The sequence below is a fragment of the Lonchura striata genome, chromosome 14, assembly GCF_050655825.1.
Source record: "Lonchura striata isolate lonStrDom1 chromosome 14, ASM5065582v1, whole genome shotgun sequence".
Lineage (NCBI taxonomy): Eukaryota > Metazoa > Chordata > Aves > Passeriformes > Estrildidae > Lonchura > Lonchura striata.
The window spans coordinates 784616-811923 of NC_140716.1; the positions used below are offsets into that span (position 1 = coordinate 784616).

At 52.4% G+C, this 27308-nt stretch overlaps 3 protein-coding genes across 5 annotated transcripts; 1 reads left to right on the top strand and 2 right to left on the bottom strand.

Moving 5' to 3' along the window:
- Positions 1-323: 323 nt before the first annotated feature.
- On the bottom strand, positions 324-10952 carry GGA2 (golgi associated, gamma adaptin ear containing, ARF binding protein 2). Of its 3 annotated transcripts, XM_085591942.1 has the most exons (17): positions 10785-10952; positions 10124-10208; positions 9240-9315; positions 9075-9173; positions 8051-8174; positions 7469-7572; positions 6947-7027; positions 6152-6289; positions 5952-6033; positions 4967-5086; positions 4564-4728; positions 4288-4358; positions 3867-4018; positions 2917-3086; positions 1824-1993; positions 1278-1388; positions 324-694 (listed from the first exon to the last, which is right to left on the bottom strand). In XM_085591942.1, exons 1-17 carry the CDS (start codon positions 10816-10818, stop codon positions 515-517), a joined length of 1962 nt encoding a protein of 653 aa, XP_085448068.1. In that variant the 5' UTR covers positions 10819-10952; the 3' UTR covers positions 324-514. The 3 variants fall into 3 exon arrangements, 2 of the variants coding, with proteins under 2 accessions (XP_085448068.1, XP_085448069.1); XR_014958488.1 differs by lacking the exons at positions 324-694; positions 1278-1388 and having other exon boundaries at positions 1853-1993; positions 2917-3054; XM_085591943.1 differs by lacking the exons at positions 324-694; positions 1278-1388; positions 2917-3086 and having other exon boundaries at positions 1830-1993.
- A 109-nt stretch (positions 10953-11061) lies between these two features.
- EARS2 (glutamyl-tRNA synthetase 2, mitochondrial) lies at positions 11062-16085 on the bottom strand. Its single transcript, XM_085591944.1, has 9 exons — positions 15968-16085; positions 15372-15527; positions 15063-15252; positions 14426-14898; positions 13575-13683; positions 12766-12919; positions 12532-12662; positions 12138-12273; positions 11062-11749 (listed from the first exon to the last, which is right to left on the bottom strand). The coding sequence occupies exons 1-9, from the start codon at positions 16083-16085 to the stop codon at positions 11666-11668; spliced, it is 1551 nt and encodes a 516-aa protein (XP_085448070.1). The 3' UTR covers positions 11062-11665.
- A 239-nt stretch (positions 16086-16324) lies between these two features.
- On the top strand, positions 16325-27304 carry UBFD1 (ubiquitin family domain containing 1). The gene is made up of 7 exons (XM_085591949.1): positions 16325-16467; positions 16745-17011; positions 17081-17289; positions 18267-18332; positions 18531-18636; positions 21570-21652; positions 22822-27304. The coding sequence occupies exons 1-7, from the start codon at positions 16443-16445 to the stop codon at positions 22930-22932; spliced, it is 867 nt and encodes a 288-aa protein (XP_085448075.1). The 5' UTR covers positions 16325-16442; the 3' UTR covers positions 22933-27304.
- The last annotated feature ends 4 nt before the right edge of the window (positions 27305-27308 follow it).

A 27308-nucleotide genomic window follows, 5' to 3' on the forward strand; every position in this document is an offset into this window, starting at 1 on the left:
GTTCCCGGCGGTCCCGGGGCGGTCCCGGGGCGGTCCCGGGGCGGTCCCGGGCGGTCCCGGGGCGGTCCCGGGGCGGTGTCCGGGCGGTCCCGGGGCGGTTCCCGGCGGTCCCGGGGCGATCCCCGGGCGGTGTCGGTGTCCGGCCGATGCCCGCGGCCCCGTGCCCGGCCCGGTGGCTGCCCGCGGCCCCGCAGCGGCCCCGGCCCGGCCCGGCCCCGCTCCCTCCCGCCGCTCAGCTCCCGCTGCAGCCGGGACAGGCCCCGGGGACCGGGCCGGGGTGTCCCTGTGTCCCGGGAACACGCTGGCACGGGGCTGAACGCTGGTGCGATTCACTGTGCTTTTTAATTCAGAAGTCAAGTGCGGTGGCCCACAAGCAGCGGCAGCTGTGCGTGGCACAAGCAGGAGGCTCCTGTAAAGCCGCTGGGCCACAGGGCAAGGCTGGGCAGCAGCCGGTCCGCACTCCTGCCGGCACGAAGAGGAGGAAGGAGGTGGCAGATCCCCAGAAATGCGGCCCTCACGGAGCGCTGCTGGTCCCCACTCGCTCCCGATCTAAAAACACGGCAGTGCCCGAGCCAGCTGGACTGCAGCTCCTGCCCCAGAGCTCTGCTTCTGGAAAGCCAGTCACCTCTCCCACCTCACAGAAGGGCTGCACGCCCTGCGTGAACATCAGTTTGTACCTCAGCCGGACGGGATCCTGGGAGAGAGAGGAAGAGAGGGGCACACCATGGTTATCAACTCCTGCACTCCTTCGCCCCTCGTGGCCTTGCTGCAGTGAGTCACCTCTGAAAGGGGAAACACCAGCCTTGCAGAAGCTCTGCACAGAAGGAAACCCTGGATCTTCCTAAGACAGACAAGAGCAACTGGAAGACCTGTGCACACCACCCATGGGCATGTTGGCAATCCAGGCCTGGCCTGCCTACTCAGAGACAAGGGAGTTCCTGACACCGATCTTGGGTCTCATAACTATCCACCAAGGCAAAAGATCTGCCACCCATCACTTGTGCCTTGGGTGCCCCTGTGTTCCAGCAGCTGCCAACACCTGCACCGTGAGTGCCTGGAGCTGTGTCTGTGTAGATACTCCAGAACTGCACAGGCCCCTGCAGCGACTGCCCACACAGTCCTTCAGACTGTAGCTCTGGAAATCTCTTTGAGCAGAGAAAACATCTTCCCAGCACAGTCCAGACTGCCCTGTCTCTCCACTACACCTCCCCACTTTTAAGAGGCTCCCCATCTTTCAGGCAAATGGCTGGGGGGATCCCAGTGCCCAGCAGCAGCACCTTGTGTGGGTTGGCGAGCAGCAGCACCCGGGACAGCACTGCGGGCGGGAGGAGAGGGTTGAAGGCTGGCAGCTCACAACCAGAGGCTGGCTGTAACTTTATTTGCATGGTCTGAAAGAGAAAATAAAAAAAACCACTTTTTAGTCCATGCTGCGAAAAGGGCTGTGAGCTTAACTGAGCCATGGAGCCAGTTAAAGATACATCAGTCAGACTCTTTATTCAGTGAAAAGCACATCCTGCAACTAAAGGCAGGTGTTCCTAAACAGCCAGTTCTATGCTACACATGCACAGGGAGCAGGAGCCCTGCCCAGGAGGCTGAAGCAGCGCTGGAGCTCTCTGGCCATGGCAAGGCCATGGACACACTCTGTGAAACAGGCACCGATGCCACGGGCACCAATGCCACGGGCACCGCTGTACAGCAGGTTCTCTGTGCAGAGACAGAGAGCCACCACTTCCCATGAGCAAGGCGAATGCTCAGTAAGAAATGGTGAACCTTTCTTCTCAGGACACTTCTGAGCCTCTCTGCTACTTGTCACAGCTTCTGACCTTTGGGACTGCAGCCTGGAACACTATGTCCTTAATGGGGTGCGCTGAGGTGCTCAGCATGGACAGAACCATCACCAGCACGTCTGGTCGGCCGGGAGCCGGGTCTCTGGAGAAGTGCAGCATGGCCTTGAAACCATTCCTGTCATACACAGTGAGTGGGCAGAAAGTGCCTGCCAGAGACAAATAGAGAACCAGAATCAAAGCCTGATTCCCCTCCCATTTGAGGGTAAACAGGAAAGATGGGATAAGGAACAGCAAAAAGGAAAATGCAGACAAACTTTTACTTCCTTTGGCAAACTCACAGACCAAGTGGCACACTGATTTATATCTGCCTCTAAGGCAGAGACAGGAATCTGAATGTCTGCATTTGGGATTTAGCAGCTCAGATTTCTCCAGCCCTTGAGAGAAGTCAGGTGTGGATCCAACAAAGATACGGTGGGAAAAGCAAAATGCCTTTCTGAGTGCACACAAGATTTGGCTGCCTAGCATCCATGCCTGGCAAATTCACACCTGACTATCACCATCCAGCCCTTCCAAAATCTGCCAAGACCTTCATTTGAGAATGAAGGCAGATCAGGATGTCTGTGCACTTGTCCTCTTCCAGCATCACTGAGAGCCAAGGCTCTGTGGCCCTGGGCTGAGACCCCAGGGTGGCAATCCCAGGAAATGCTCTGGGGAGGAGCTGCAGAGCTGGGCCATACAGTGTGAAACTGAAAAGCAGAGGTGGAATGAAGAGCTCTGCTTTAGGAAGTGGGGCACTCCCACTCAAAAGTGTCTTTTAGGACTTTAAGTAGAACAACTGTTTGAACCTTGACTGAAGGTGTGAAGGAATGGGTTTAGAAGCACATTACAAAGATCAGCCAGGGCAGAAAACTCCTGAGCAAGGACTAGGGAGGACAAGGACATCATCATGCTATGGTCCCTAGCACCTACTCAAATTCTCAGGTACATTAAGCCCAGCACAGAGCAGTCATTATGTGTCTCCAGTGACCCACACAGCATGAAGCTACTTTGGCTTCCTGCCCTGCAAAACTCATGGAAGAGCTGTAGTAAGCCGCTAGTAAGCAGAGCTGGGGCACAGAATTGCACTTACTTGGTGTAACTGAAATTAAAGGCACAAAAAGGTTTTCTAGAGAAGCATCATAGGAAGCTGCATGCAAAGAGGCAGCAGGCTTCAGATCATAGCCTGGGCTGAGGAGTGGAGGATCTGCCACTGAGTTATTGGGAAGATCTGGAAAGGGCAATTTCATTGGTGATAAATCCCTGGAAAGAAAAGCATGCAGAAAGCTTGCATTAAGTGGGGATACTACAGGGAATACACTCACTGTCTTCTGCTGCGTCTGTCTGTATTCCCAATCCCTCATCCCCTTTAGGTATAAAGAAACTACAGACTTACACTCTGAGTCCTTGAGGAATTCAAAAACTCTATCATCTATGGAAGATCTTGCTGTTTCAAAATTCATTAAGGCAGGTTTTGGTTCTGTTACTATGGTAAAACTTAGGTTTAGGGCTTTGGAAGTCTGCCGTCCCTGTGCACAGCTTCTCTGGAGCCCTAGTCAGGCAGATTAAAGTAAATTCCAGCTCAAAGACATTGCAGGAAGCTGAAAATCTTCAGTAAAATTTCTTGTATTACGGCAGAGTGTATAAGCATATTGTTATAGTCTCCTGCTCTGAAGATCTGTGGAGATTAATTTGATTTGTGAACTGTTCCAAACATCCACTGAATGTCTGGAAACTATCTTGTCACATTCTGGAGAAAGCTGAGGAAAGTGTTTTTTAAGTGATAGGTTATTATAAAAAGGCCTGACTGTAAGGTTTTTGTTCTTTTAGCTCAACATCACCTTGTTAACAACCAATGGGATTTGTCTCCCCAAATTTCTAACCCTTGGAAGGTCCTGGTGTGCAATTAACTGCAATTAACCGGTGCACAACTGCAGGGGACAGTCAGTGTGTGCATGGATCACTTGCCATCACTAACCAGAGGTAGCTGTAAAATAATTAATCATCCCCAAAATCTGACTCTATTGTGAAGAGTTTACTTACAAAGAGAATGTCTTGGTCTTGGATGGTGGAGAGAGCTGTTCATCCAGGCTCTGGAATTCACTCTTCCCTGCACAGCTGTCTTCCCAGCCCTCCTGTGGTGCCTGGGTTTGAACAGCACTTACGCCTCCCCTAAATCCATTGTGCACAGCAGGCTGGAAAATAAGGCCCTTCAGGTTCATGCTGTATAATATCAGCAAAAATAAACCTGTTGCACTGAAAAGAACTCTGTTTATCAAATACCACTACCTAAAGCAGAAATACATATGAGTCATTTGGTTGCAAACTGCACCTGAGAGACTGAAAGCACAAGGTTTCCAGCTCCCCTCAGAACAGAGTGGTACACCAAAAGGGCTGCCAGGGAAAGGCAGACCAGAAATCATCTCTGATTTTTGTCCTTTATACCTTATGGATGGCAAAGTACCTGAGCATCGCTCGCCTCTGCTAGGCCAAAATCAGGGGGTGGTTTCTGTATGACAGGGGAGCTGCTGAGACCTGAGAAAGACACCAAAATGCCACAGGTAACTTAGAGAAAACAGGGGTTTCCACAGGTGCTTCCTTTGCTGTCTAACACCACTAGAGACACTGCACCCCTGAAAACTTCCATCTGGAAGGCTCTGCCTTGGGACTGACGTCCTCCCCTCTTTACTGAACACCACAAACCCCAGCACCAGGGTGACACTGAGCTGCACCTACAGACCTAAGGACCAGAACTCCTCCTCGAGCAGGCAGGTGGAGGTTGTGCTGCCACGGGAGGCTGAGGGTGAGTCTGCAGAGAGCTCTGGGGGGGCCTGGGCCATGGCCTCCAGCTCGGAGAAGTCGATCAGGGTGTAGCTCCTCGTGCGCCGTGGGGCTGCTCGGCACGCTTGGGGAACAGAGACACAGTTAGCCAGGAACCTCCAGAGAGGATGGCACACCCACAGCTACAGCTGGACCTGAAAGGTGAACAGCTTTGGGAATACTTGTATCAATGACATGCACGAGAAAATGATGGTTACATAACACTTGCCCTGTTTGTTCTCTGAGAAGCACGTCCCTCCCAAAGCCCGCTCCCACCTGGCATGCAGGGCAGAGCTGCCGTGGGACGCTCTGGGGGCTCTCACCTGGTGCACGGGCAGAGCTGGCAGCTGAACCTGCTCCATCCCCGTTCTCCTGGCTGGCCACAACCTGCCTGTGCTGCCCCAGCGCCCGTGAGAGCTTGTCACTGGCCTGCAGGATCTCAGCTGGGAAACCAGAGCAGACACAAAATACTCATGTTCCAGCAGGAAGGCCAGGTCAGTTCCACAGCACTGCCCAAAATGCTCCTGGAAGGGACAGTGCAGCTCAGGAGCAAAGGCCAGCAGAGCAGGCTGCCCTCAGCTCCTCACTCGCCTTTCATTCCATTTGCACACACAGCTGCTGATCCCAGGCCTCTTCTCATTTATCAAGATCCCTTTGAAATCTAATCCCGTCTCTAAAGTATTCCTGATTCCTGCCATCTCCTCTATACTTTCTTTTTCTCCACAAGTTTTCCCAGTGCATCTCAGTCTATAATCCAACACTCCCCAGCTGAAGAGCCATGGTACCTATGGGTATGAAGGGAAGGAGTGAGGTGCAGTTAAGCTCTCGGGGTTGCTGTTTAGGATGTCTGTTCTGCAACCATTGCTTCAGTCAGACTTTCAAGGCATACAGGAATGAAATGCCAGTTGTGGAATGAAAAGATTCTGCTTTTACCAAATTAACTCTAGCTGAAACCAGAACACCTTCCTTGGTATTACACCTAAAAATTCAAAATATATTCCTCTTTCTACAGTTATACTTCAATCTCTGGAGAGAAAAGGCCTCAAAAGCCTTCAGTTCTGTGAATATCAGAACTCAAAAAAACTCACCACCTTAACTGAAGAAATGGACTCACTGTTTAACTTTGGACTCCAAGTGAAAATTAACAGTTTCCTCAGAGATGAGCAGGAGACCAAATGCCACTTCCCCTGGGCATGGTTTCATGGTGAGAGTGGAGAGCTTTGCCCACAGGTGCCAAGCAGCTGAGCACTCCCCTCCCAGGGAAGGGCACAGGCCTGTCCCAGCTGCAAAGAACCACCAGGAACTTACCCAGAGCCTCCTCGTCAGCCACCGCCTCGCTGGCCAGGCGGAAGAGCAGCGGCCTGAGCTTCTCACAGCGCTGGGACAGAGCCTGGGGAGGAAACGCTCCACTGCTCAGCACACTTCTGGCTCTGCCATCAGCTGCAAGTGGTGCTCCCTCTAGAAGAGGGAAGAAAAGGAGCATTTACACAGGAAAAAAGAGCATTTACCTGTAGAGTCTCCTGGTCAGCTGGGGATAATTCATGTCTCCTGTAGCTCTCCAGTAGCTCATCCATACGTTTAACATTCTCAGAAACCTCACTGATGGTGTTCACTCTTTGGGACACCTGAGCTGACTTTTCTTGCTCCTGTGATGAAAAATGAAAGGAAGGTAGATGATGCTTGGCTGGAGCACTCAGGGTCACACCTATCAATATCTTATTGCAGGTGGAGAAGGCACAAAGCAATACAGGTGAGAACCTGCCCCCAGCTGCCCATCAGGGCACCCTGGCCGTGTGCTGTGGAATATGGAATACATCTCACCACAGGCACGAGTGTGACTTCAGAATCTGAGCTGGGAGTTGGTGGCTTCTGCCACACAGAATGACACACTCGAAACAGCCACAGGGCTTTGTTGAACCAAATCTCCTCTGTAAGCAGAGAAGTGGGATGCTCCTTCAGATGGAACGTGCAGACAGGCCAGACATGCACACACTGCATGCAGGAAAGAGGCAGTTTTGTACACAAGTGACTTCTTTCCATCTGGGAACTGAATTTATTTTTGGAAATTTCCAACCACTACTGCAGTGCTACTGCCAAGGTCCCACTGACAGGGAAGTGTCCTGCTGTATGCACATTCACATATTCCCTCTTCCTGGCAATGGCACATTTTGGGGAAACAACACAAAATGACCCCATGCTGCAATCTCAGAATCATTGGGAAAGACTGACCATGGCCCCTTCTCTTGGCATGGCCAAGCTCCCTCCCCAGCCTGGCTGCACAGAGGCTTCCCTGGGGCTCCCACCTCTCTGACGATGCTCTGGATCAGGCGGTTGGCTGCCTGCAGGTCCTCGGGGTGGCTGCTCTTCAGGAGCCTGGCCAGGAGCTGGGGGCAGAGATGGGGCAGCAGTGAGCCTCTGGGCACTGTGCACACACCCCAGCCACAGACACCTGCTGCAGAGTAGGCCTGTAATCCTGGAAATCTCTCAGCTCCTGTCCCACAGTCTAATCCAGGTTACACTGCTGCCTGCATACACTGGCTGCTCAGCTTTAGGGGCTCTGGCTCTGCAGAGCTTCTGTAAGAGCTGGAGAAGCCCTCCCTTATGGAGCTTTCATGGAAACCGATGTTTTTCTGTCAAAAAGTTTCACTTCTTACTAAGGAAATATTTCTGACAAAGCCTCAGAGAGTTCTCTAGCTGATGCACTGCAGAAGGGATCAGCATTACTCTGAGATTGTCTGGAACAGCAGAAGCTCCCAAAATATTACTGAGCTTTTTTTCTCATCAGTACAAAACAGAGGGTGGGGCATGAAGACTCTAAGGTTTACCTTGGACTTCTCTTCATCTGTGTCAAAAATAGAATTCTGAGGTCTTGGGGAAGGGGGAGGTAAAATTTTGTCTTCTGGCAGTTTGGGATCTTCTTTTACAATCCCTGGAACAGGCAAGAGTAGTTGTTCAGTGATGCCCAAGCTGCTTAAACCTCAATGCTCAACAGTGCATGAGGTTTTGCACAGATTTCTGGATTAAAATACCACTGAGGACTGCTAAACACAATGGAGTGGGTGAAAAAATCCATCCCAGGATCCCTTTGAACTAATCTCTCATAACCCTGGGAGATACTCCAGGGCAAGGATCACTTCTGAGCCTGTCCTGTGCTTTTTCCCTGCACACAGTGTGAGCAGAGGCCTCCAGACTGGTCTGAGCTGTGGCTCAGGAAGGCTGTTCTTTGGAAAATTCCTTTAAACAGTTCCATGCATCCTTCAGAACCCAACTAGCCTGGGACCTTTGTCCCTTTTCCTTACACAGCATGTTCTGAAAAAGCTGAGTCACAAGCTGAGGGGGGCAGATATCTGTGGGGGAAACCATGGGCTTGGGAGGCTAAAAAGGAAACTGAAATAACAGAACTGAACCTTGTTTCTTCAGCATCTGATAAGCATCCTGGATTTTGACTTCCTGAGGAAACCAGACTGTCCAACTGAATATCACTTCTGTGACCCTTGACTTGACTCTTTCTGAAGACCAAATTCCATAGTACTGAAAACAAGACAGTAAAGAAAGACAAAAAAGCTCAAACCCAAAGAATTGGTGCCAGATCTGGAACAGGGATCCAGCCCCAAGGAATTTTTGTGCAGAAACGAAGGATAAAATGGATTCCTCCTGTGAGTTTATTCACAGTGCTGTCAACTGTGTATCTTGGGGTTAGGAAACACAAGAACTGCTATGGAGTGTGTAAGAATCACACACGTTCTACAACAATCAAAATTAAACCACTTCAAACTTTTCTGATTAGTTATTGAATCCAAACCCCAAAGTAGGTTATTTTAGTGAAAACATTCTGTGCTTGACTTTAAACACTCCCCTTGAGTGCTGCAGTGCAGTCACACCACTGGCCTCAGCCAGCCCCAGACAGGCAAACTGAACAAAACCAGAAACGAACGTTATTGTCTCTTATCAGCATCTGGGTGCTTTCTCCAAGTTCTCTCATTATTGCCTCTGACCACTCCTTTTATTATAAAAACACAGACCTCCTCAAGACCAGGCATTTCAAACTGATTAAATGGTATTTGTCCTCTCAGAGCAGTAAACAGAATTGTCTTCAGTGATATATGCTTTAAAGTCTGTGGTTTCCCTGAAATTCTGTTGCCAAGCATGAGTGAGACAAGGAGTATCGTTCATCAGTTGAGCATTTCTTTGAAATCAGCTTTTTGCAGCTCTGCTCCTGGGCTGATGCAATGGAAAATGAAACGTGACCCAGTGGTAAATGTGTGCAGGAGCCACCAGAAAGGGAAACCAATGGGTGAGATGCTCAGAGGGTGTTTCAGGCAGGCCCAGGCCCCCCCAACAAAGAGGAGCAGGGCCAGAAGATCCCACTGCCCCTGATAAAGCAGAGCTGCATTTCTTATCCCAAAACACCCTGTAACCTCCACCACCTACCTTTGGGGAAAGCACTTTAATCAGCTCATTCAGAAACCTGAATTTTGCCATTTCACTGTGAAATCTGTCACCACAGTTGTTCACACAGGTCTCCAGCACCTGCAGAAAACAAAATGTTACCAACAGGAACTGAACACACAAGGCTTGGGGAGCTTATGTACTCACTGTGAGAGCATGGAGAGCTTCCCTCTCCTGAGGGGACTGGATTTTGTGTGCCAGCAGCCTCAGCGCAAACCACGGGCTGGGGAAGAGCAAAGCAAGTCACTCCACGCACAAGTTCCCAGGAAAAACAAATGCAGCTGGGTTGGGTGTGCACAGAAGAGCAGATGCTGGATTCACAGCAGGACAGACACCCTTCGTTGGGCACAGTGCTGGCCAGGGACACTGCACATACACAGCGAGCTGGTGACCCCAGCGCTGCCCTCCAGCCCTGCCCAGGGCTGTCCTTTGGAAGGCAGCAGCAGGGACAGGCTGGGATGTCCCTGGGCAGGCACCTCCTGAGCTGCTCTCTGCAGCTGCAGGAGCTTCAGTGACAGCCAGGGCAGCCTGTGCCAGCTCCTGGGCACGTGCTGGGTGCCAGACTGTGAGCTCTGAACTCAGTCTGCTCTAAACACAGAGATGATCACTAAGGTTTGACAGGTCAATTGCTTAATTAGTTCCTGCTGCTTCCCACAGAGCCCAGACTGTCAGCTGGAAGGTGAGGAAATCTCAGCAGAGATCCTCCTCCCGTCTGGAAGGAAAAGGTGAGGCTGAGCTCCCCCGGGGCTCCCCTGCAGAACCCCACAGCAGGAATCCCTGGCCAGACCCCTAAGGGCACGGCCAGCAGGACCTGCTGCCCGGTGGGCTCCAGCAGCTGATGCCAGAGCCCATTCCCAGCCATCACCCTCCATCACATTGGCACACGCCTATTCCCAACTCGTATTTCCAACTCATTTCTGCTCCCAGGAGCGGCAGAGCCAGCGAGCCCCCTCAGCCCCATCCCTGCGGAGCTGTGAGGGTGCTCAGAGCCAGACACAGCCTGGGTGCACACAGAGCTCTGTCTGTCTTACCCCTCCGTGCCAGCGTTCACCTGGGCGCAGAACCGCTGGATGCAGTCCCAGTTTTCCTCTGACGTACTCGGGTCAGTGGCCTCATCTTACGGAGGGAGAAAAACAAGAGAGGAAGAAGGAAAGCCCAGCCCCGGTGTGAGCGAGTACCCAGAGCAGGAAGCAGCCCAGACCTCGCTGCTGCTCCAGAGCTTTTTGTAGCAGAAAGGGGAGATCCAGGACGAGCAGGAAACAGCTGTTACTAAAGTCTGCCTAAAAATATAGTCCCAAGCACACACTTAAAGTCAAGCACAGCCCTACAACAGCAGACGTTGCTTTTAGCAGGAGAAACTTAAAAACCATTTACAGGTAGCTCTCCCGGGACCACTGCAAAACTTGTGCTGGAATGCCAACAGTTTACACTTTAGCATAGCTAAATTCAGGAAAAAATGTCTTTTTTGGCTCTATCCACTCCCCAGCCTGTCACTGAGCCAACTTTGGGGCTGAGTATGGGCAGGACAGCTGGGGAAAAGGGCAGCTGCAGCAAGACAGCACCCACATCGCTCTGCAAGGGTTCTTGGGGACAGCGGGCCCTTCCCCAGGGAGGTGAGGCTGCCCCAGTGCCCACCCAGGCTGCAAGAGGCAGCAGCCAAGCCAGCCAGCCCCCAGCCCCAGCCCCACTCACTGAGCCAGCGCTCCAGCTGCCCGCTGCCAGCCATGGGCTCGTCCCTGTGCCAGGCAGGAAGCGGCTCCGGCCGCCGGCGTGGGCAGCCCACGTGAGGCTGCTGCTGGGGAGTGCTAATGGGGAAATGCTGCTGCTGGGGAAATGCTGCTGGGGAGTGCTAATGGAGAAATGGTGCTGGGGAAATGCTGCTGCTGGGGAGTGCTGCTGCTGTGGGAGTGCCCAGCACAACCCCTGCGAGCTCCTCCCCTCACCGGCTGCAGAGTAACTGAGAAGAGAATCAAAGTCACCACATCAATTTAATAATTAAAGGGGCATCAGACAGAAGAGGATAAAACAACCCAATCTCCTGATCAGGGATGATTTTAGCAGAATCACGTGTGACACAGTAGACAGGAAACCCCCCCCTCTGAGCAGCTCACTCAGCCTGGTATGACACCAGGGCAGATAAGAGGGCAGCAGCTATGATACACATCTCTATATATATACATGTATATAAATACCCCACTGTATTTATTGGGGAACCATGCCGAGTAGCTGCAGGTACCCTGACTGCAAGGTCTTCTCCAAAAAGAATCTGATCTGTTGCTATCAGAAGTTCAGTTACTTTCTGTCCACGTGGTCTGAATTTAAACGCTGATACGCATCTTCTTCTCCCATCCTGCAAAGCAGGCTCCTTGCACGAGGCGACAGCAGGACGGAGTTGAATCTGGACTCGGTTCCTCTCCCGAAATAAGTGATTTGTGATTAGTGCAGGTTCGTACAGATGAGGGGCCAGCCCAGACACCTGCCTGGCCTGAAGCCCCGCTCTGATCAGAGACGAGCACGCAGGTGCCACCTGCACCACCCAAGTGCACGGCCTGGCAGCGTCACCGATGTCCCTGTCAGCTGGACAGGGCTCTGCGTATGCGGCCACACACCTCCTCAGCTCCCAGAGTCACCATCATCTCAGCAACGCTCGGGCCGTGCTGCAAAGAGAGAGTCACTGAGCACAGGAACTGCCCAGCACGTGTCTGCCCACAGACTGAACTGCCCAGTGCCTGTGCCCCACAGACTGAACTGAACTGCCCAGTGTCTGTGCCCCACAGACTGAACTGAACTGCCCAGTGTCTGTGCCCCACAGACTGAACCGAAAGTGCTTCACTTGCATTGCTGCCACACTGGGCGGGGGGCATCAGCAGCTCAAACAAAGCCTTGGGCTTTCTCCTCCTGAAGGCAAATACCAGCCTTGGTCCGAGGGACCTGAAGGATTGGCACCAGAGCTGAGCCAGGATTAGGCTTTGGAGAACTTTTGTAGAACTTGGGCTCGAGCTCTGTGGAAGCACACTGCACGTAATCTCTGAATTTTCTTTTTACCTGGCGCCCGCTGAGCGCCAGGCGCAGGAGCTGCATCATGCTGCTGTACTTGGTCTCTCTGGTTTGCTTCTGGAGACTTCTCAGGTCTTTGTTCAGCTCCTCCACAGTCAAGGCAGCTGCTGGCCTTGTCATTAGCCTTTGGGAAAGAAGGTGTGCTTATGCTCTGGGGACATGGAAACCACAGGGCTCCTGCCTCTCACCCCTGCCCTGAGCCAGGGTGCTCCCTCTGCTCACCAGAAGCAGAGCTCATTCAAAAGAGCAAGTTTAAACTACAAAATTATGCCACAGATGTAGGAAACCACAGTAAAAAGCAATTGTGATTGGTTAAGAATACAGTTTCCAGAGATGAGGAGCCACTGCTGCCACTACGCAGCTCCGACAGCAGCACACTTACCCTAAGACTAGTTTTCCTATTTCATCTGCTTCTGCAGAAATTGTTTGTAGCTGCTGCCGGGACACCAAGGGCCTGACCCACAGGTAAGAGTAATCACTCGACACCAGACTCTTCAGGAGGCTTATGTGACCCTGGGGAAAGAAAGCAAAGCTGGCAAGGCAGAGGGCTGTGCTGTGGAGGAGGCGAAGCCTCAGCTCGGAGGATCGTGGCACAGTGCTCTGCCCCAGCTCATACTTTTCTCAGCAGAAGGACTCGCTCCACGTATTCATCTTCCAGAACATCTGGATCCACTTGCTGATCCCCATAGACGAGCTCCACCAGCCCCTGCAGCTCCCTAACCAGCTTCTGGCGCAGCCCTTGGTTCTCAATGTGACGGGTGAGGTGAATCCTGCAACAGAGAAGAGACCTGCTTCTGGATTGCTGTGGGTCACCTCAGACCACCCCAACCACGTTTCACAGAAACCACAGAATATTCTGAGGTGGAAGAGACCCACAAGGATCACCAAGTCCAGCTTTTAAGGGAATAGCCCATCTGGGGACTAAGCCCTCAACTCTGGCATTCTTAGCTCCATGCTCTGACCAACTGAGCTAAAACTCAGTGTGGAAGTGTTAGAAAAGCAGCACTAAACCACAGTCAGACACTATACAAAGAGACATTTTGCTCTGGTGCCCCACAGGGAAATGAGGATGAGGCCACTCTTAGCAGCACAAGTGTATTTGCAGAAGAACCTTCTGAAGTACTAACTCTTTTTAGATGTTATTTTCTTAGGTTATAAACTTAACACTTCAGATCCTCCCAGGTACATCCACCCTGTGCCTAGACTTTCAGTGGTGCCAACACCAGTGTCCAAGCACAGAATGAGAGATGAGGCAGAAACTGTATGAGCAGAAACTTATGCTTCCTCTTAGCAGAGCCCAACAGCTGCTGCACCAGGACCATGCTTGATCCAACAAACAAAACCTCCACCCAAACCTGAGTGCTAAAAATTAATTCTCTCTGACATGGTGCTTACTACATCTTAAAGTTACCACTGATTTTTTACCTGTTGAATTCTGGGAGTGCTTCAAGGTCCAGGAGAGCAGAATGGGTTGTAATTCTGCCTACTTCAAACTGGGAGATCAACTCCTCCAATGTCCTCCCCATCTGCTTCTCTGCAACACAAGCCCAAGGGACTCTCAGGGCTCTGTGCTGCCCTTGGGCACGGGGCCAGGCCAGCAGCTGAGCAAAGGTGGCACAGGAGAGCCTCCTGTGCAGTGCCAGCAGCAGCAGGGACATCCCCTGGCAGCAGGCACACACTGCCATGCTGCCCCTCCCCAGGAGTGCTGTGCTGGTGAGCACTGGGAACTGTCTCCATCACCTTCCTCAGCAGAACACCTCTGCCTCAGTCAGCCAAAGAGAAGGCACACTCAGCCAGGAGGCTGCACTGCCCAAGCAAGATTTCCTTCCCAAGAAGAGTTCTCAGAACACAAGTTAACCTGTGATCCCCACACAGCAAAAACCACAAAAGGAAACCTTCACTCAACTCCTCGTGGTCTGTCAGGTTAAAGGAAAAGCGGTGCAGGTGTCAGACAACACTGCAATTATTCACCACAGAATGCAAGTTTCCCAAGACTTCACAGTGTCTCAGCCTTGAAGTGAGGGTTTTCCCAAGGGAGAAGCCATTAAGCACCTGATTCAAATTTAATGGCTGCACAGCAGCAGGAAGATTTGCACCATTCCAGCTCCCTCCACAGGAGCTCTGCAGAAGGCCTGGTGGCATCTCGGTGACTGACTGGTTATGTGAGACCCATTCCCTGACCCCCTCAGGCACTGACAGAGCTCTCAGCTTTTAAAACGAACCCGGCCCATGGCACGGAGTCAGCACAAGGTGACCTGGCAGGCCCGTGGTGCTACCTGTGAAGCCCGAGCCGCAGTTGGTGACAATGTCCAGCAGTGACTCGGGCAGGAAGCCGTCCCGAGCGAAGCGCTCCAGGAAGATGTCCCCCTGCCTCTTGGACAGCTTGCCACCGTCCTTGTTCAGCAGCAGCGGGAGGTGGCCGAACCGAGGGGGCTCCCAGCCAAAGGCCTTGTAGAGAAGCAGGTGCTTGGAGGTCGAGGCCAGCCACTCGGCGCCGCGCAGGACGTGGGTGATGCCCATGTAGTGGTCGTCCACCACGTTTGCCAGGTGGTACGTGGGGAAGCCGTCCCCCTTGAGAATCACGGGGTCCCCTTCCACCTCGGCCACCTCGTGCCTGTTCCAGCCGTACACCAGGTCCTGGAAGGGCTCCACGCCCTTCTCCAGGCGGAAGCGGACGACGCAGTCCAGGCCCTGCGACAGCTTCTGGGCCACTTCTGCGGGCGTCAGGTGCCGACAGCGGTTGTCATACCTTCGGGACACGAGCACCAGGGCTTCTGCTCAGCACAGCCCAACACCACCGGCCACTTTTACAGTCCCACAGCTCCAGGCAGATGCCTGAACCTGAGCTGCACCACCCCCTGCGCGCCCAGCCGGCACCAAGGCGTGCCAGGCTCGGCGCGGGGCAGGACGTACCGCGGGGTGTGCTGGCGGCGCAGCGCGTCCCTGCGCAGCAGCTGCAGGCGCTGCGGGCTGCAGAAGCAGCGGTAGGCGGCCCCGCTGGCCAGCAGCGCCGCGCCGGCCCGCCCGTACAGCTCCAGCCGCCGCGACTGCACGTAGGGCCCGGCGGGGCCGCCCCGCCCGGGGCTCTCGTCCGGGGGAATGCCTGCAACACCGGCACGGCGGCGCTGAACCACGGGCCGCCAAAGCCGGACAAAGGCAGGCAAGCCCGCCCTCCAGCTGAGCCTTCACTAGAAAGATAAGGTGAAAGGTGTTTCTAAATACCTGCCCAGTCCAACATATCTTCTATTCCTTCTGCAGCTCCAGGCACCACCCGGCTCTGGTCTGTATCCTCCACTCTTAAAATAAAAGTGCCTTGGTGTTTTTTGGCAAAGATATAATTGTACAAAGCGGTCCTAAGGCCACCTAAATGCAGAAAACCTGTAATTGTGGGGAAATCAGAGGAGGTAGTCAGAAAAAAGACCCAGGGCAGAGTTCTAAACACGAGCTGGAAGGGCGCTGGATGCTGCGTGCGGTGGCAGCGTCACCCGGCGGGAGCTGCACCGCACCCCGGAGCGCCCCAGCTCAGGGGCACGGCCTCTGGAAACAACGTAGGGGTGACTAGTCCCGGGAGCGGAGTCCTGTGGTGACCTGGAACCCCTGACGAGCTGGCACACGGCAGGAACAGCACTGCCACGGGCACGGTAACGGCACACCCGCACGGCCGGGACGGCACCGGGACACACCGCGAGGGCGAGCCCGGGAGCTGCGGCGGGAGCACACGAGGGAGCCGGCAGTCCGCACGCACCCTCCAGAGCCCCGCCCCGCCGCAGCGGAGCCCCGGGGGTGGGCAGGGCCGGGGCTGCCGAGGGGTCGGTTACCTGTGGGGCTGGGCCCGAACCGGACCCGCGGCCCACCCGAGGGCCCGGGGCCGGGGCCCGCTCCCGGTGCCGCTCCCGGTCCCGCCGCGCGGCGCAGCGCGCGCACGGCTCGCGCCATCCCGCCACGCGCCCACGTGGCCGCGGCGCCGCTTCCGCCCGGCCGCGGCGGCCAATCCCCGCGCGCGCCGCCGCCGGGGCGGGGCGTCCCTTCAAGGCGCCGCCGCCCGCTCCGCCGGGTCGCGCCGGGGGACCGCGGCCGCCGCCGCGGGCCTGGCAGCGCGCGGGGCTCCCGGTGCCCGGAGCGCTGAGCGGAGAGCCCGGCTGCCCTCCCGCCTCCCGGCGCGGCGCGGCCGGTGCTGCGGGGCGCGGCCCCACGCGGAGAGGCGGCGGGGGCGCCTACGGGAGCCGGCGCGGGCCAGCGGCGGCGGCGGCGGCGTTTCCCGGCGTGCCCCGCGGCGGATTGTACACAATCATCATGGCCGCCGCCGCCGCCGCCGATGGTACGAGCGCGGCCGGGAGGTCGGGGCGGCGGTGCCGGGGGTGCCCGCGGTGCCCGGGCCCGCGGTGCCGCTGCAGGGGCTGGCGGTGTCCTGAGCCCGCGCTGTCTGGGGCCCGCGGCGCCCGCGGTGCCCGCGGTGCCCGGGCCCGCGGTGCCGGTGCAGGGGGCGGTGGGCCGGGCCGGGCCGGGAGGCGCCAGCGCGGGGAGCCGGCCCCGGGCACGCTGCGGGAGGGCGGCGCTGCGGGGCCGGGCCGGATCCTCCTGTCCGCTCCCCGCAGGTGCCGAGGAGCCGGGCATGGAGGCGGAGGCGCAGGAGCTGCCGCTGGGCTGCGGCGGAGCGGGCGGCTCGCCGGCGGCGGGGAGGGCTCCGCAGGGCGAGGAGCGCCGGGAGCCCCCGCGGGCGGCCGTCAGCAACGGCGGCGGCGAGGACGGCGGCAGGGAGCTGGTGGAGCTGAAGGTGATCTGGAACAAGAACAAGTACGACGTGAAGTTCTGCCTGGACGGCACGGGAGCCGAGCTGAAGCAGAAGATCCACTCGCTCACAGGTCCGTGGGCTCCCGCGCCTCCCCCGCGCCTCCCGCCCCGCCGCTCCTAATCGCTGTGCTTGCCCCTAGGCCTCCCGCCGGCCATGCAGAAAGTTATGTTCAAGGGACTTCTGCCAGAGGAGAAAACCTTGCGGGAAATCAAAGTAACAAATGGAGCCAAAATAATGGTTGTGGGCTCTACCATCAACGATGTGTTAGCAGTAAATACACCCAAAGAAGCTGCTCAACAGGAGGTCAAAGCAGAGGAAAACAAAAAGGAGCCACTCTGCAGACAAAAGGTAATTAATATCTCAATAATTGCTGGTGTAAGGAGCAGTAGGATCTGTATGGTTTTTCTGCAGGCACTTGTGGGTCCTGTTCCTCCTCAGATCAGGCTGGGGGTTCATTTCTGACAGCTCAGCACTGGGAGGACTGGGCAGGAGAGCAGCACAGAACTGTTTAGTCCAGCAGGGACTGGGGCTTTGCAGGCTCTGCTTGTGGTGTAGGGCACAGGCAAGCATTTTGGTCAGAAAATGGAAATGTGCAAGCACAGCCTGGACTAACTGTCTAAAACCTAATTATTTTTTATTGGTGCAAAAGAATTTGATCTCCAAAAACTGCTCAAAACAAACTCCAGGAAAGCAGTTCCCTCAGCAGTCCCAGCCCTGACAGGGATGTGGGTGTTGAATTCTCTCACATTTTGTAGCACAGGGCTGGTTTGATGGTCCTGCAGCGTGGGGGGCTGCTGAAGGACTGCCAGCTCAAGGTATTACTAGCCTTGTACCTTCCTCAAAATAAACTTGGTTAAAATTAAGTAGAGCCTCCATGAAGCATGCCAGTGGTTTCCTGTGATTTATCACTGTTCACACTCAGTGTGAGTCCCATCATTTCTTAGAGGTGCTCAGCCAGGTACAAGCTGTGAGTGGGGATTTGAAAGTTACCACTGCTGTGATCTGGTTTGGTGCTGGGCTGCACTGCCAGGCGTGGAGTATTTCTGGATTCACTGGATGTAGCACCTTGGATTCTATAGACATGTATTTATGTGGGTGCATGTTTGAGAAGGCTGTTATGCTTGGCATTATCTTGGAGTTCCACTCATTGTGATAATTTCTTGGGAACGTGCACAGTGGAGTTTGGAAGTCGCTGCTGTGAGCAGTCCTGGGAACAGCCCTCAGCTGTGTCTCAGGGCCTTTGGGATGTGCTCAGGGGGCAGCTGGAAGTACACTGCAAACTTCATAATGTTCCTGTGAATTTAATTTCTGTTTTTATGTTGTAGCAACACAGAAAAGTGTTGGATAAAGGAAAGCCTGACGATGTGATGCCTTCTGTCAAAGGCGTGCAGGTGCGTGAATGAGGTCTTGAGACACTCAGAACCATGAGAGAGACTCCTCTGTGGTCTGAGACCTTTCCCCATGGTTCAGTGCTTCCCTGCTCTTGTAGCAGAAAGCTGGAAGGATGGATGGGCCTTATGCTGAAAAACTTGAGAGCTTGTGTGTTTTCTGCCCCAGCCCTGGCCGTGACTGGCTGTGTCTCGTTGCAGGAGCGGCTGCCCACAGTGCCGCTGTCCGGCATGTACAACAAGTCAGGGGGCAAAGTCAGATTGACCTTCAAACTCGAGCAAGACCAGCTGTGGATTGGTACAAAAGGTGAGCACCTCTCAGCCTCGGGGATGAGCAGCTGGTGACTGGGCTGTGACTGAGCTGTGTGACCTAGAAAAGCTTCTCCTCTGACTAAACCGTGTTTAGGGAATGATGTTGGTGTTGCAGTGCTTCAAAAAGCTTTGTTTCCTTTTCTCACCTGCCATTCTCCCAGATCATTGAATAACACTTGATACTGCACGCTGGTTCCTGGAAAACTGGAGTGCAGTGGTGCCAGCAGAGTAATGGTCCAATGTGCTGTTCCTGGCCCCAGATGTAAATGATGCTGCTGGATATTGCTGGCATGTCTCAAAGCACTGTGTAAGCAGCATGGATTTGGTGCCAGCAGTACACAGTACTTGGCCAAGACTTGGAAGGAAAACTCAGAACTGGGATAGAAACTGGGAGTGTTGGCATCTCTGGCACCCTCTGTCCTTCCAGCTGAGATTTTGTGGGTGTCTTGTCTCATTAACGCAGAGCTGTGGTGCTGCACAGAGGGCTTGGTTTGCAGTCGTGAGTGGTGCCAGGAGGAGCTGGGAATGACGTGGGGGTATCGTGCCTTGCTGAGGATGTCTGTGTCCTGGTTGTGCCTGGGATAGAGTTAGCTTTCTTCCCAGGAGCTGTTTTGGATTGGGGATGGGGGCAGTGCTGATAGCAGTGGATGTTTTGGTTGTTGCTGCGCAGTGCTTCCCTCAGTCAAGGACTCTGTGGTGTCTCAGAGCTGCCTGTCAGGAGGCATGCGAGGAGAGGGGAGGGAGCTGGCCAGGACAGCTGCCAAAGGAGTACTTCTCACCACACCATCATGTCCAGCATAAACTGGGGCAGGAGGCTGGGAGGGACTGGACACCGAAGGGGGACAGGCTGGACATCAGTCAGCACTGGGGGAGCAGCTGTATTGGGCATCACTGGTTTCTCTGAAGTTTCTTTTTAGATTTTTTTATTACTATTATTATTACCATTAATAGTAGTATATTTTATTTTGTTTCAGTTATTAAACTCTTCTTAGCTCAAACCATGCGGGTTTTTTTTTCCCAATTCTCCTCCCCATCCCAGCAGGGCAGGGGGAGTGAGTGGCTGTGTGGCTGGGGCTAAATGGGGCACTGGGATCCCCCCACCTGCCAAGGAAGCTGTGCTCCTTCAGTTTGACTGGGCTGGGAAATACATAGTGATGAGCAAGAGGGCTGAAAGTGCTTGCTCACTGTCCCAGTAAAGCAGCCTAATTGGTTGGTTATACTGCCTCCAGCTGTAGTTCCAAAGTAAGCAGAAATCCCAAAAGTTTTTAACCCTTTATTTGTAGAACAGACTTAACTGTGAAGATTTTTTTTTTTTTTAGCCTTAAAACCATTCTTGGTGCCAGTTGCAATAACTTCTTTTCTGGGCAAAGTAATGGAGCAAGGCATTGGGGGTGTTTTTAACTCTATAGGTTGGGCAGGCAGGTTTTTGTGTTACTGTTCCCAGGTACTAAATCCATGCTTAGTATTTAGCAAATTAATCTCTTCCATCACCCCCCAGATGAGTTTTCAAGTAGAGTGTTTCTGAGGTGTTCTACGTAGTGTTGCTTAAGCTGTGGGTTTGATCCTCCTTGTAGTCATGTGTTTCCTGTAACTTGTTTCCCTACTCCCCCGAATTAGCAGCAGCTTGCTGCCCCTAGGGAATGCTTGTAATTGCTAGCTGTTACTGGGAGAAACTCCTTCCTCCTCTGAGGAACCCGTGACAGAGGCCAGCAGGTAAGGGCTGGAGTAAACACATCTGGGTGTTGACACAGCTTGTCCCCTGCTGGCCCTGGAGAGCTGGGGCTGGTTCTTCCCCCAGCCCTGCAGCCTCACGGGGCTTTGTGCAGGTGTTTATAGCCTGAGTCTGGCACAGGCAGCTCTTCCCCAGTTGCTCAGTTGCACAGAGGCATGGATAATGGGATTTGCCTGTTGTTGGGATACTCAGAGCAGAAATTGATTTGGGGGATGCTAAACAAGGGCAAAATGGGGTTTTATCTCATTAATGAAGTCACAGGTCTGAACAGGTAGTTCAGAGTGAGCTGAGTTATGAAGCAGAGAATATTTTTCCTTACATCGCTGAGTTTATCTCCCTGTGTGCTTTCTGTAGGTAGGTTTGAGGTTTTCTGGATCACAAATTAAACAGATCTCTCTCAAGAACTCAGTTTCTCCTTTGTGAAGTGTTTTGGGTATTCTCTGGTTGTGTCCAAGAAGATAATTGTTGGCTGATGCTGGATGCTTGAACGGAAAGGCAGGACCTTGGAATTAAGTGTTGAGGAAGAAGTGAGGACAGAGCTGATGGGAAGGCTCTGCCCTGCACCATGCACTTCGTGGCTCTTGTCATTGCCTCTGGCTGCTGACACTACTCTGCCATGTAACTGCAGTCTTTTTGGGGCTTCCGTGTCTCTTGTTTCTTTCCCTATTTTCTCTTTTCTATTCCCTTCTCTGTGCTTCTCTGCACCCTGCCTCAGGGTAAAGCCTGGCCTGAGCTTTCAGAGTTGGGTCAGCCTGTCTTCACCAGCTTTCAGGCTTGCTGTTGGGAGTTCAGTGTAATCCCTGGTAGTCAGCCCTGAATATTCTCACACCTGGACTAGATTCCATAGGATGAGCATCCCTGCTGCTCCAAGGGGAGTTCCTTATGGGAAAACATTAAGTAAAACCTGGGATCTCCCATCACTCAGTCTAGGCCCAAATAATGAGCACTGAAATACCTCATGGGATGCAGGGAAACTGTGTGGTCCAGTTTTGGATTCCTCACACTGCTGGGTGCCAGCTTGGGTGTGTGGTGGGCGTGCTGCTGCAGCCACCAGGTCCTGAGCATCCAAAACTCTCCTGGAGGGGAGACTGTTGGCCTGAGGAGATTTTGGCATTAATGGAGGTGGTGTATGAAATGAATATGAAATACTGCTTCCCCGCATGTCAGAAATAATGCTTTGATCAATTTTAATGTAGAGAGAACAGAAAAGTTACCCATGGGGTCCATTAAAAATGTGGTGAGTGAACCTATTGAAGGCCATGAGGATTATCACATGATGGTGAGTAACAGCTCTACTTTAATCATATCCATCTGATTCCTTCATGCAGCACACACTGCAGGCTGCAGGTCAGAGCAGGCTGGAGGTGGATGGTGGTTCCAGCCTTGTGTAAATGGGGACCTGGGCTCCTCTCACACTCAGTATTTTGGGTCCATATTGAATATCTGCAGCTATGTGGAAATCCAGAGTGACTGTGACAGTGTTAAACCAGTAAACATGCTCACAACGTAGCACATGATTTCTTAATGGTAGGGATATTTTTGGCACCTGGTTTAATTTCTAGATTCTGTGGTATTTATATGAACAACAGGCCTTGATGGAGGTTAAGAAAAAAAGGATTTGATGCTGTATTATCTTTTCACACCTGTAATTTTCTGAACAACTCCCATGAGATTTAGCAAAGTTATATTTCAGAAGAGAACTGTGCTAATGTACTGAAATTTTGTCTGTTTATTTTAATCTATGGGGTTTTTTAAGATCCTGCTTTTTGAAGTACAGTAACTAACTTTTGATGTTGAAGTAAGTGTCTTTTCTATGAGAAATCTATTTCCTTCTTTAGGGGGAGGAAAGAGAAATGTTTTTCCTTAAAGTCATGGCCTGCAGGAGGGTGCTGCTCTAGTCTCTGTCCAAATACTTGATTTTTGATCACCCGTGTGAGAAGAAGTCCTCTTCAGCACATGTTGCAATAAACTTACCCCACAGCAAGGGCAGAGGCTCTGGTGTGCCATGGTGCCCCTCTCCTGAGGATAGAAGAGAAGTTGAGAATAGGACATTATGTCTAAATATAAAATCCTATTACTATAAAAACATAGTCATTGTCTTGTTTAGTTCCTGTTTGGCTTCTCAGCTCTGACATTTCTTTAGAGACACTGAGTTATGCTTCAGGTTGTCTACCAGAATAATTTCCTTATGTTTTTGAAACTGGCCAGGAGTTCTGGTTGGTGCTGTGAAGTTGTAGAAGGGAAGAGCTCATGGTTTTCTCAGTGCTCTGCAGCTCTTGTTCTCTGCAGCACTCCTTTAATTGCCCACCAAAGAGCTGTGGAATGCCCAGTGCTGCAGGGAGCAGCAGGTGGGACAGGCTGGTCTGGTTTGGCAGTGGATGAGCTGTGCCTGTCCACTGGGACCAGCTCTTTGTTGCCGTGTGTAAATGTTGTCATTTTTAATTGCAGGCATTTCAGCTGGGCCCAACAGAAGCATCTTACTACTGGGTCTATTGGGTCCCAACTCAGTATGTCGATGCAATCAAAGACACGGTGCTGGGGAAGTGGCAGTATTTTTGAAAGCACGCTCACCTCTGGCACAGGAAAATGACACAAATCTAAGGACACTGCTGGGAGAGGCCTCCAACATCCCTGGATGTGACAGTCCTGGAACTTATTACTAAAACATGCTAAACGAGGCATGGATGGAAGCCAGAGGTGATGTTCTTTCACCATTAGTTTACTTTTAACTTAAAGATTTCACCATCCCTTTTCTGCAGTCAGCTTCAACCATATTTAAAGCAAATACAATGGAAATCAATAAATCTTAATTCACAAAATATCGTGTGTAATACACTTAAATCTGCTGAGAGTTGATCTTCCAGTTTAGTTTTAAAAAGAAAATATTACAGTGTATTCTTGAGGATTTTTTTACATGGTTTGAACAAAACCAAATATTTTCATAATCTCTGTTATCAGCATTAGTTACTTTAGTTACGTGGTTGTGGCTGGGATTTGAGGAGCAGGTTTTAAGAGCTGACTGTAGCAGTGCACAGCGTCGCTGTTCGGTGAAGCCATATCCCGCTGGCCCTGCAGGGCAGCTCCCACTCCTTGGTAGCAGAACTAATTCTTCCTTTCAACCCAAAGATGCTCTGCTTGTTTGGGACTTTTCCTGGCCTTTTCCCGAGTCTGGCAGCTCCAGGTTGGTCTGTGTAGCATGTTTGGAGCAGGTGGATTCTGCAGGGATGTTCTGTCATGCCAGTGCTGCCAGCTGCTCCCCCTCGTGCCTGCTCAGTGCTTCACCTCCTGCCCTGGGCTGCTGCATTTTGGGAGCATTCTCTTGCTCGTGCATGTCGCAGTCCAGGAGCATTGTGCAGCTGCTGTGTTGACACTGAGCTGCTGGGCTGGAAACACCCTTGTGCTGCTGGTGTGAGCAGGGGTCACAGTGACATGGACATGGTGGAAACACCGTAACACTGCCTGGTGGGAGCTGTGGAACTCAGATCTCCCAAAGGGAGGGAACCACAGAGATCCTGCCTTGTTTGGGCTGGGGGCAGTAAGGAACAGAGAAGCTCAGAGGTTGTTTTGGATTATTAATAACAGCAGCAGTCGTTTGTGAGCTGGATTTGAAAATTTGTAGTGATCTTGAATTCAATGAATCGTACTTTAGAGTAACCATCCAGCAAGTGATGTTTTGAATGTAAGCCACCTTCCAGCTTTTCTCCTGTGCCAGTTCACAAGCAGCCCTCGCACCCCATTCTGTCAGAAGGGAGGTGCTGCAGCTGGGGCTGTGATGCTCTGTGTGTCATGCCAGCCATCCATGTGCCATTTCTCTCAGGTGTTCTGAACAGAGCCCTCTGTCCTGCACAGGAGCAAAGCCCATAGCAGGTGGCATTGTGCAGCCACACACCCCTGTGCTGTGGAGCAGCTCACACATCCCTGCTCTGCATCAGTGCTGGGGCTCAGTGCTGCTCCATGCCAGTAGCTCAAAGCATGCAGAAACAACCTTTTAGGAACAGCTAATCCGAATATGCTCCATGTCCACTCTTCCCTCTCCTAGAGGGGAGAGCCCAGGTGAAGCGCAGCAGTGCAAATTCCCAAATGAGTATTTATTTTACTTTTATTTTACTTGAGAGACTGGAAAACACATTGGCTTTCTGGTAGGTGTTGAGGTCACATATTTTCCTGTAGCCTCTAGATAGCAACTTTTAGTTTGTATTTTCTGTTTGAGCAGCCACTCAATATGAGTTTTAAAGGTGTTTCATATCCTACATAAAAACTAGTGATGTGCTTGCTACTCTTGTAGCTTGGGGTATTTCCTTTCTGTGTCCAAGCCAGCAGCAGTGTGTCCTGACATGCATGGCTGGGTCCAGGAGAGCTGTGTCAGCTCCCTTGGCAGTCCCCTGGAGCAGTGAGGGCAGAGAGAAGCTGGCCTGGCTTACTGGTGGGTGAAAGGCAGCCATCACACTCGTGATTTCCTGGTTGTCAGTCCTGGTGTTAAGGCCAAAGTTAACAATTTGTTACCTGGTGGAAGGTGCGGGCACTACAGGATACAGCAAAGGGGTGACACTGGCCTCTTTCTGTCACCCGGGGCTGTGTTGGCACTTGCCACCTTGCTGGTTCTGTGATGATCAGCTCCCGTTTGTTCCTCAACATTCTCAGACCTGCCTGTGCATCTGTTTGTGTCCGTTTCCTTTCCTGTTCCTTCACCCCCTTGCTCTGGGGAGGGCAGGAGGGATTGTGGTGTCCCAGTGCCCGAGTCCAGCTCCTCCCCACTCCTGTGGCTCCTGTGCAGGACACAGCGACCGGGTGAGTAACTGGGGTGAGTGGGACAGGCACTGACCACTGCTGGGGCACAGGGCAGCGTCACACTCTGTGCCACAGGGCACAGCTGCTCTGTCCTGGGCCACGTACAGCCCAGCAGCTCAGAGACTCAGCACAAACCCCTTGGTAACGTACAAAGCAGTTTTAAACATGAAGAAACTACTATACACTGAGGAAATGTGATCCTCTTTAGGTGCTTCCTTGCAGGTTGGATTTGATTGGAAAAATGAAATTGTCTCATTTTTATGTTCTATGTGCAAAATTAGAATTAAAATACAGGAAAGTGACTTATAAATGCTTTAGTTGGTGTTTGCTGGCTCAATATCCCAGGCTTCTTGGGACCTCTTTGAAATGAGTATTCTAGTTGAAATTAGCAGCGCTGCTTTTAAGATCCTTTCTCTTTGGGAATGATGCGGAGTTTTGTATGTTCTGGCATACACCAGTTTTTCCAAGGCAGTTACTGTCATTAAGAAACACCTTCTTTTTAGTGGGATAGTGCCACAGTTGCCTCCCAGCCATTGCCTGCCTCTCTTTTGCTTTGGATTTTGCTCTCTGGTCACTGTCACCATCCCAAGGCAGACTCAGCGTAACCAATGGTCCCAGGGAGGAGTTTGGTCCTCATTGAGACGCAGTGTGTGAGTAAAGTGTGAGTACACTCAGAATTTGGAGTTGGTGGCAAAGATGATTCTGAGATCTGACATATATTCTGTGGGCAATTACCAGTACCAGCTGCACAGACGTGTATTTCAATTAAATCACAATTAACAGGGAGTCTCAGCAGCGACTGCTTCCTGCTGTGTGTAGGTGTGATTCCCCGGGAGCACCCTGGGGTGCCACTCCGTATGAGGTTGCACTGAGTGTTTTCTGTGCTTCCTAATTGCAGATTCAAGTATTGGTGAGGCAAATGCAGGTCCCTGCAGGACACAGCCAGTGTTTGCTGTTGGCTGTTCCCAGAGCCCAGGCAGTGTCCCCTCCTTGCTGCCATCTTGGGATTCCTCCTGCCAGTCGCCCAGCTCCCTCCCTACCTTGTTCCATGACACTGAGCATCACAGCTCACCTGTGTGCCATCCCCGTGCCCAGCACTGCAGGTTTCTCCTCCTCCACTTGTCCCAAGTTCAGTATTCTTTCCTCTCTCTGTGCATCCTGAGTGTAAGCAGTCCCAGGATCACTACTTCCTTGGGAATGCAGAAGTGTTGTTGCTCAGCTTGGTTGGGCTTTGAACAGATTGTCTTGCATGAAGAGTTTGTGTTACTCACATGGTTTCATACCAAGTTTAAAGTAAATTATTAATTTCCATTAATGACGTTGATGAGAAATGTGTAACTATAGTCAGGGTGTTCTGATGATGGGAGAGAGTGATCTGGATTACAAGGAGATAAACTGTCACCACCACCACACTGTGCTGGTGCCACACACACCCTGCCCAGGTTGCACCATGCTCTGAGGGCCAAAGAGGAACAATTCCCTGCTGCTCCAGTGCCCAGGTGCCGTGGTGGGGTCTGCTCTGCGCCCCTGCAGAGCCACGGTCCTGCGCCTGCCTCTGCCGCAGGCCCGGGCACTGCGCTCCCTGCTCCCGTCCTTGCAGGCCTTGGGTCCAGACTCCCCTTCGTTTACTTGGCTTCCTTTGTAATTTGGTTTTTCCAGTGCAGCCGTTTTCACCCTCAGTTCTGTCCAGCAGCCTCTCCCCACCTGTTAGGATGAGGCTGCTGGCATCCTGTTTTGTTAGTGAATGTCCTCGTCACCAGAGGGGAGCGGGGGACCAGGAGAGCCCGAGCAAGTCTTGTATTAAACGTGGCCATTTTACCTTCTAGCCAAGGATTCGCCTCAGTAGCTCTTGGAAGTTCACTCTGTCTTATCCATACTCAAAGCGATTAATTCTTTGGTTTTATATTTTAAAAACCAACTTAGATATTTGTGTCCACTGCAGATTTATTTTAAATGGAATATGTGAGTACCATGTATTATGGTATTTTTAAATAATCTATTGCCTATTTTGGGGGGAGGGAGATGACAAATATCTAGTCTTAGATTTGCACTGCTGGATTTTTTTAAGTGTAACCTTGACTGGTTATCCTGGTGTTTTATTCTGTAAGATTAGTCTTATGAATTAAAGTTTGATAATTAAGTATTTC

Coding starts and splice junctions, on each gene's coding strand:
- EARS2 (XM_085591944.1), bottom strand. CDS start 16,085: ATGGCGCGAGCCGTGCGCGCGCTGCGCCGCGCGGCGGGACCGGGAGCG. Junction 13,684..14,425: donor CTGCGGCTCGGGCTTCACAG/GTAGCACCACGG, acceptor CTTGTGTTGCAG/AGAAGCAGATGGGGAGGACA. Junction 12,274..12,531: donor ATAGGAAAACTAGTCTTAGG/GTAAGTGTGCTG, acceptor TCTTTCCCAAAG/GCTAATGACAAGGCCAGCAG.
- UBFD1 (XM_085591949.1), top strand. CDS start 16,443: ATGGCCGCCGCCGCCGCCGCCGATG. Junction 18,333..18,530: donor CTTCTGTCAAAGGCGTGCAG/GTGCGTGAATGA, acceptor GTCTCGTTGCAG/GAGCGGCTGCCCACAGTGCC. Junction 18,637..21,569: donor GCTGTGGATTGGTACAAAAG/GTGAGCACCTCT, acceptor ATTTTAATGTAG/AGAGAACAGAAAAGTTACCC.
- GGA2 (XM_085591942.1), bottom strand. CDS start 10,818: ATGGCTGGCAGCGGGCAGCTGGAGCGCTGGCTCA. Junction 4,019..4,287: donor CAGAGGCGAGCGATGCTCAG/GTACTTTGCCAT, acceptor CTTATTTTCCAG/CCTGCTGTGCACAATGGATT. Junction 1,389..1,823: donor TCCAGGCTGCAGTCCCAAAG/GTCAGAAGCTGT, acceptor TTTCTCTTTCAG/ACCATGCAAATAAAGTTACA.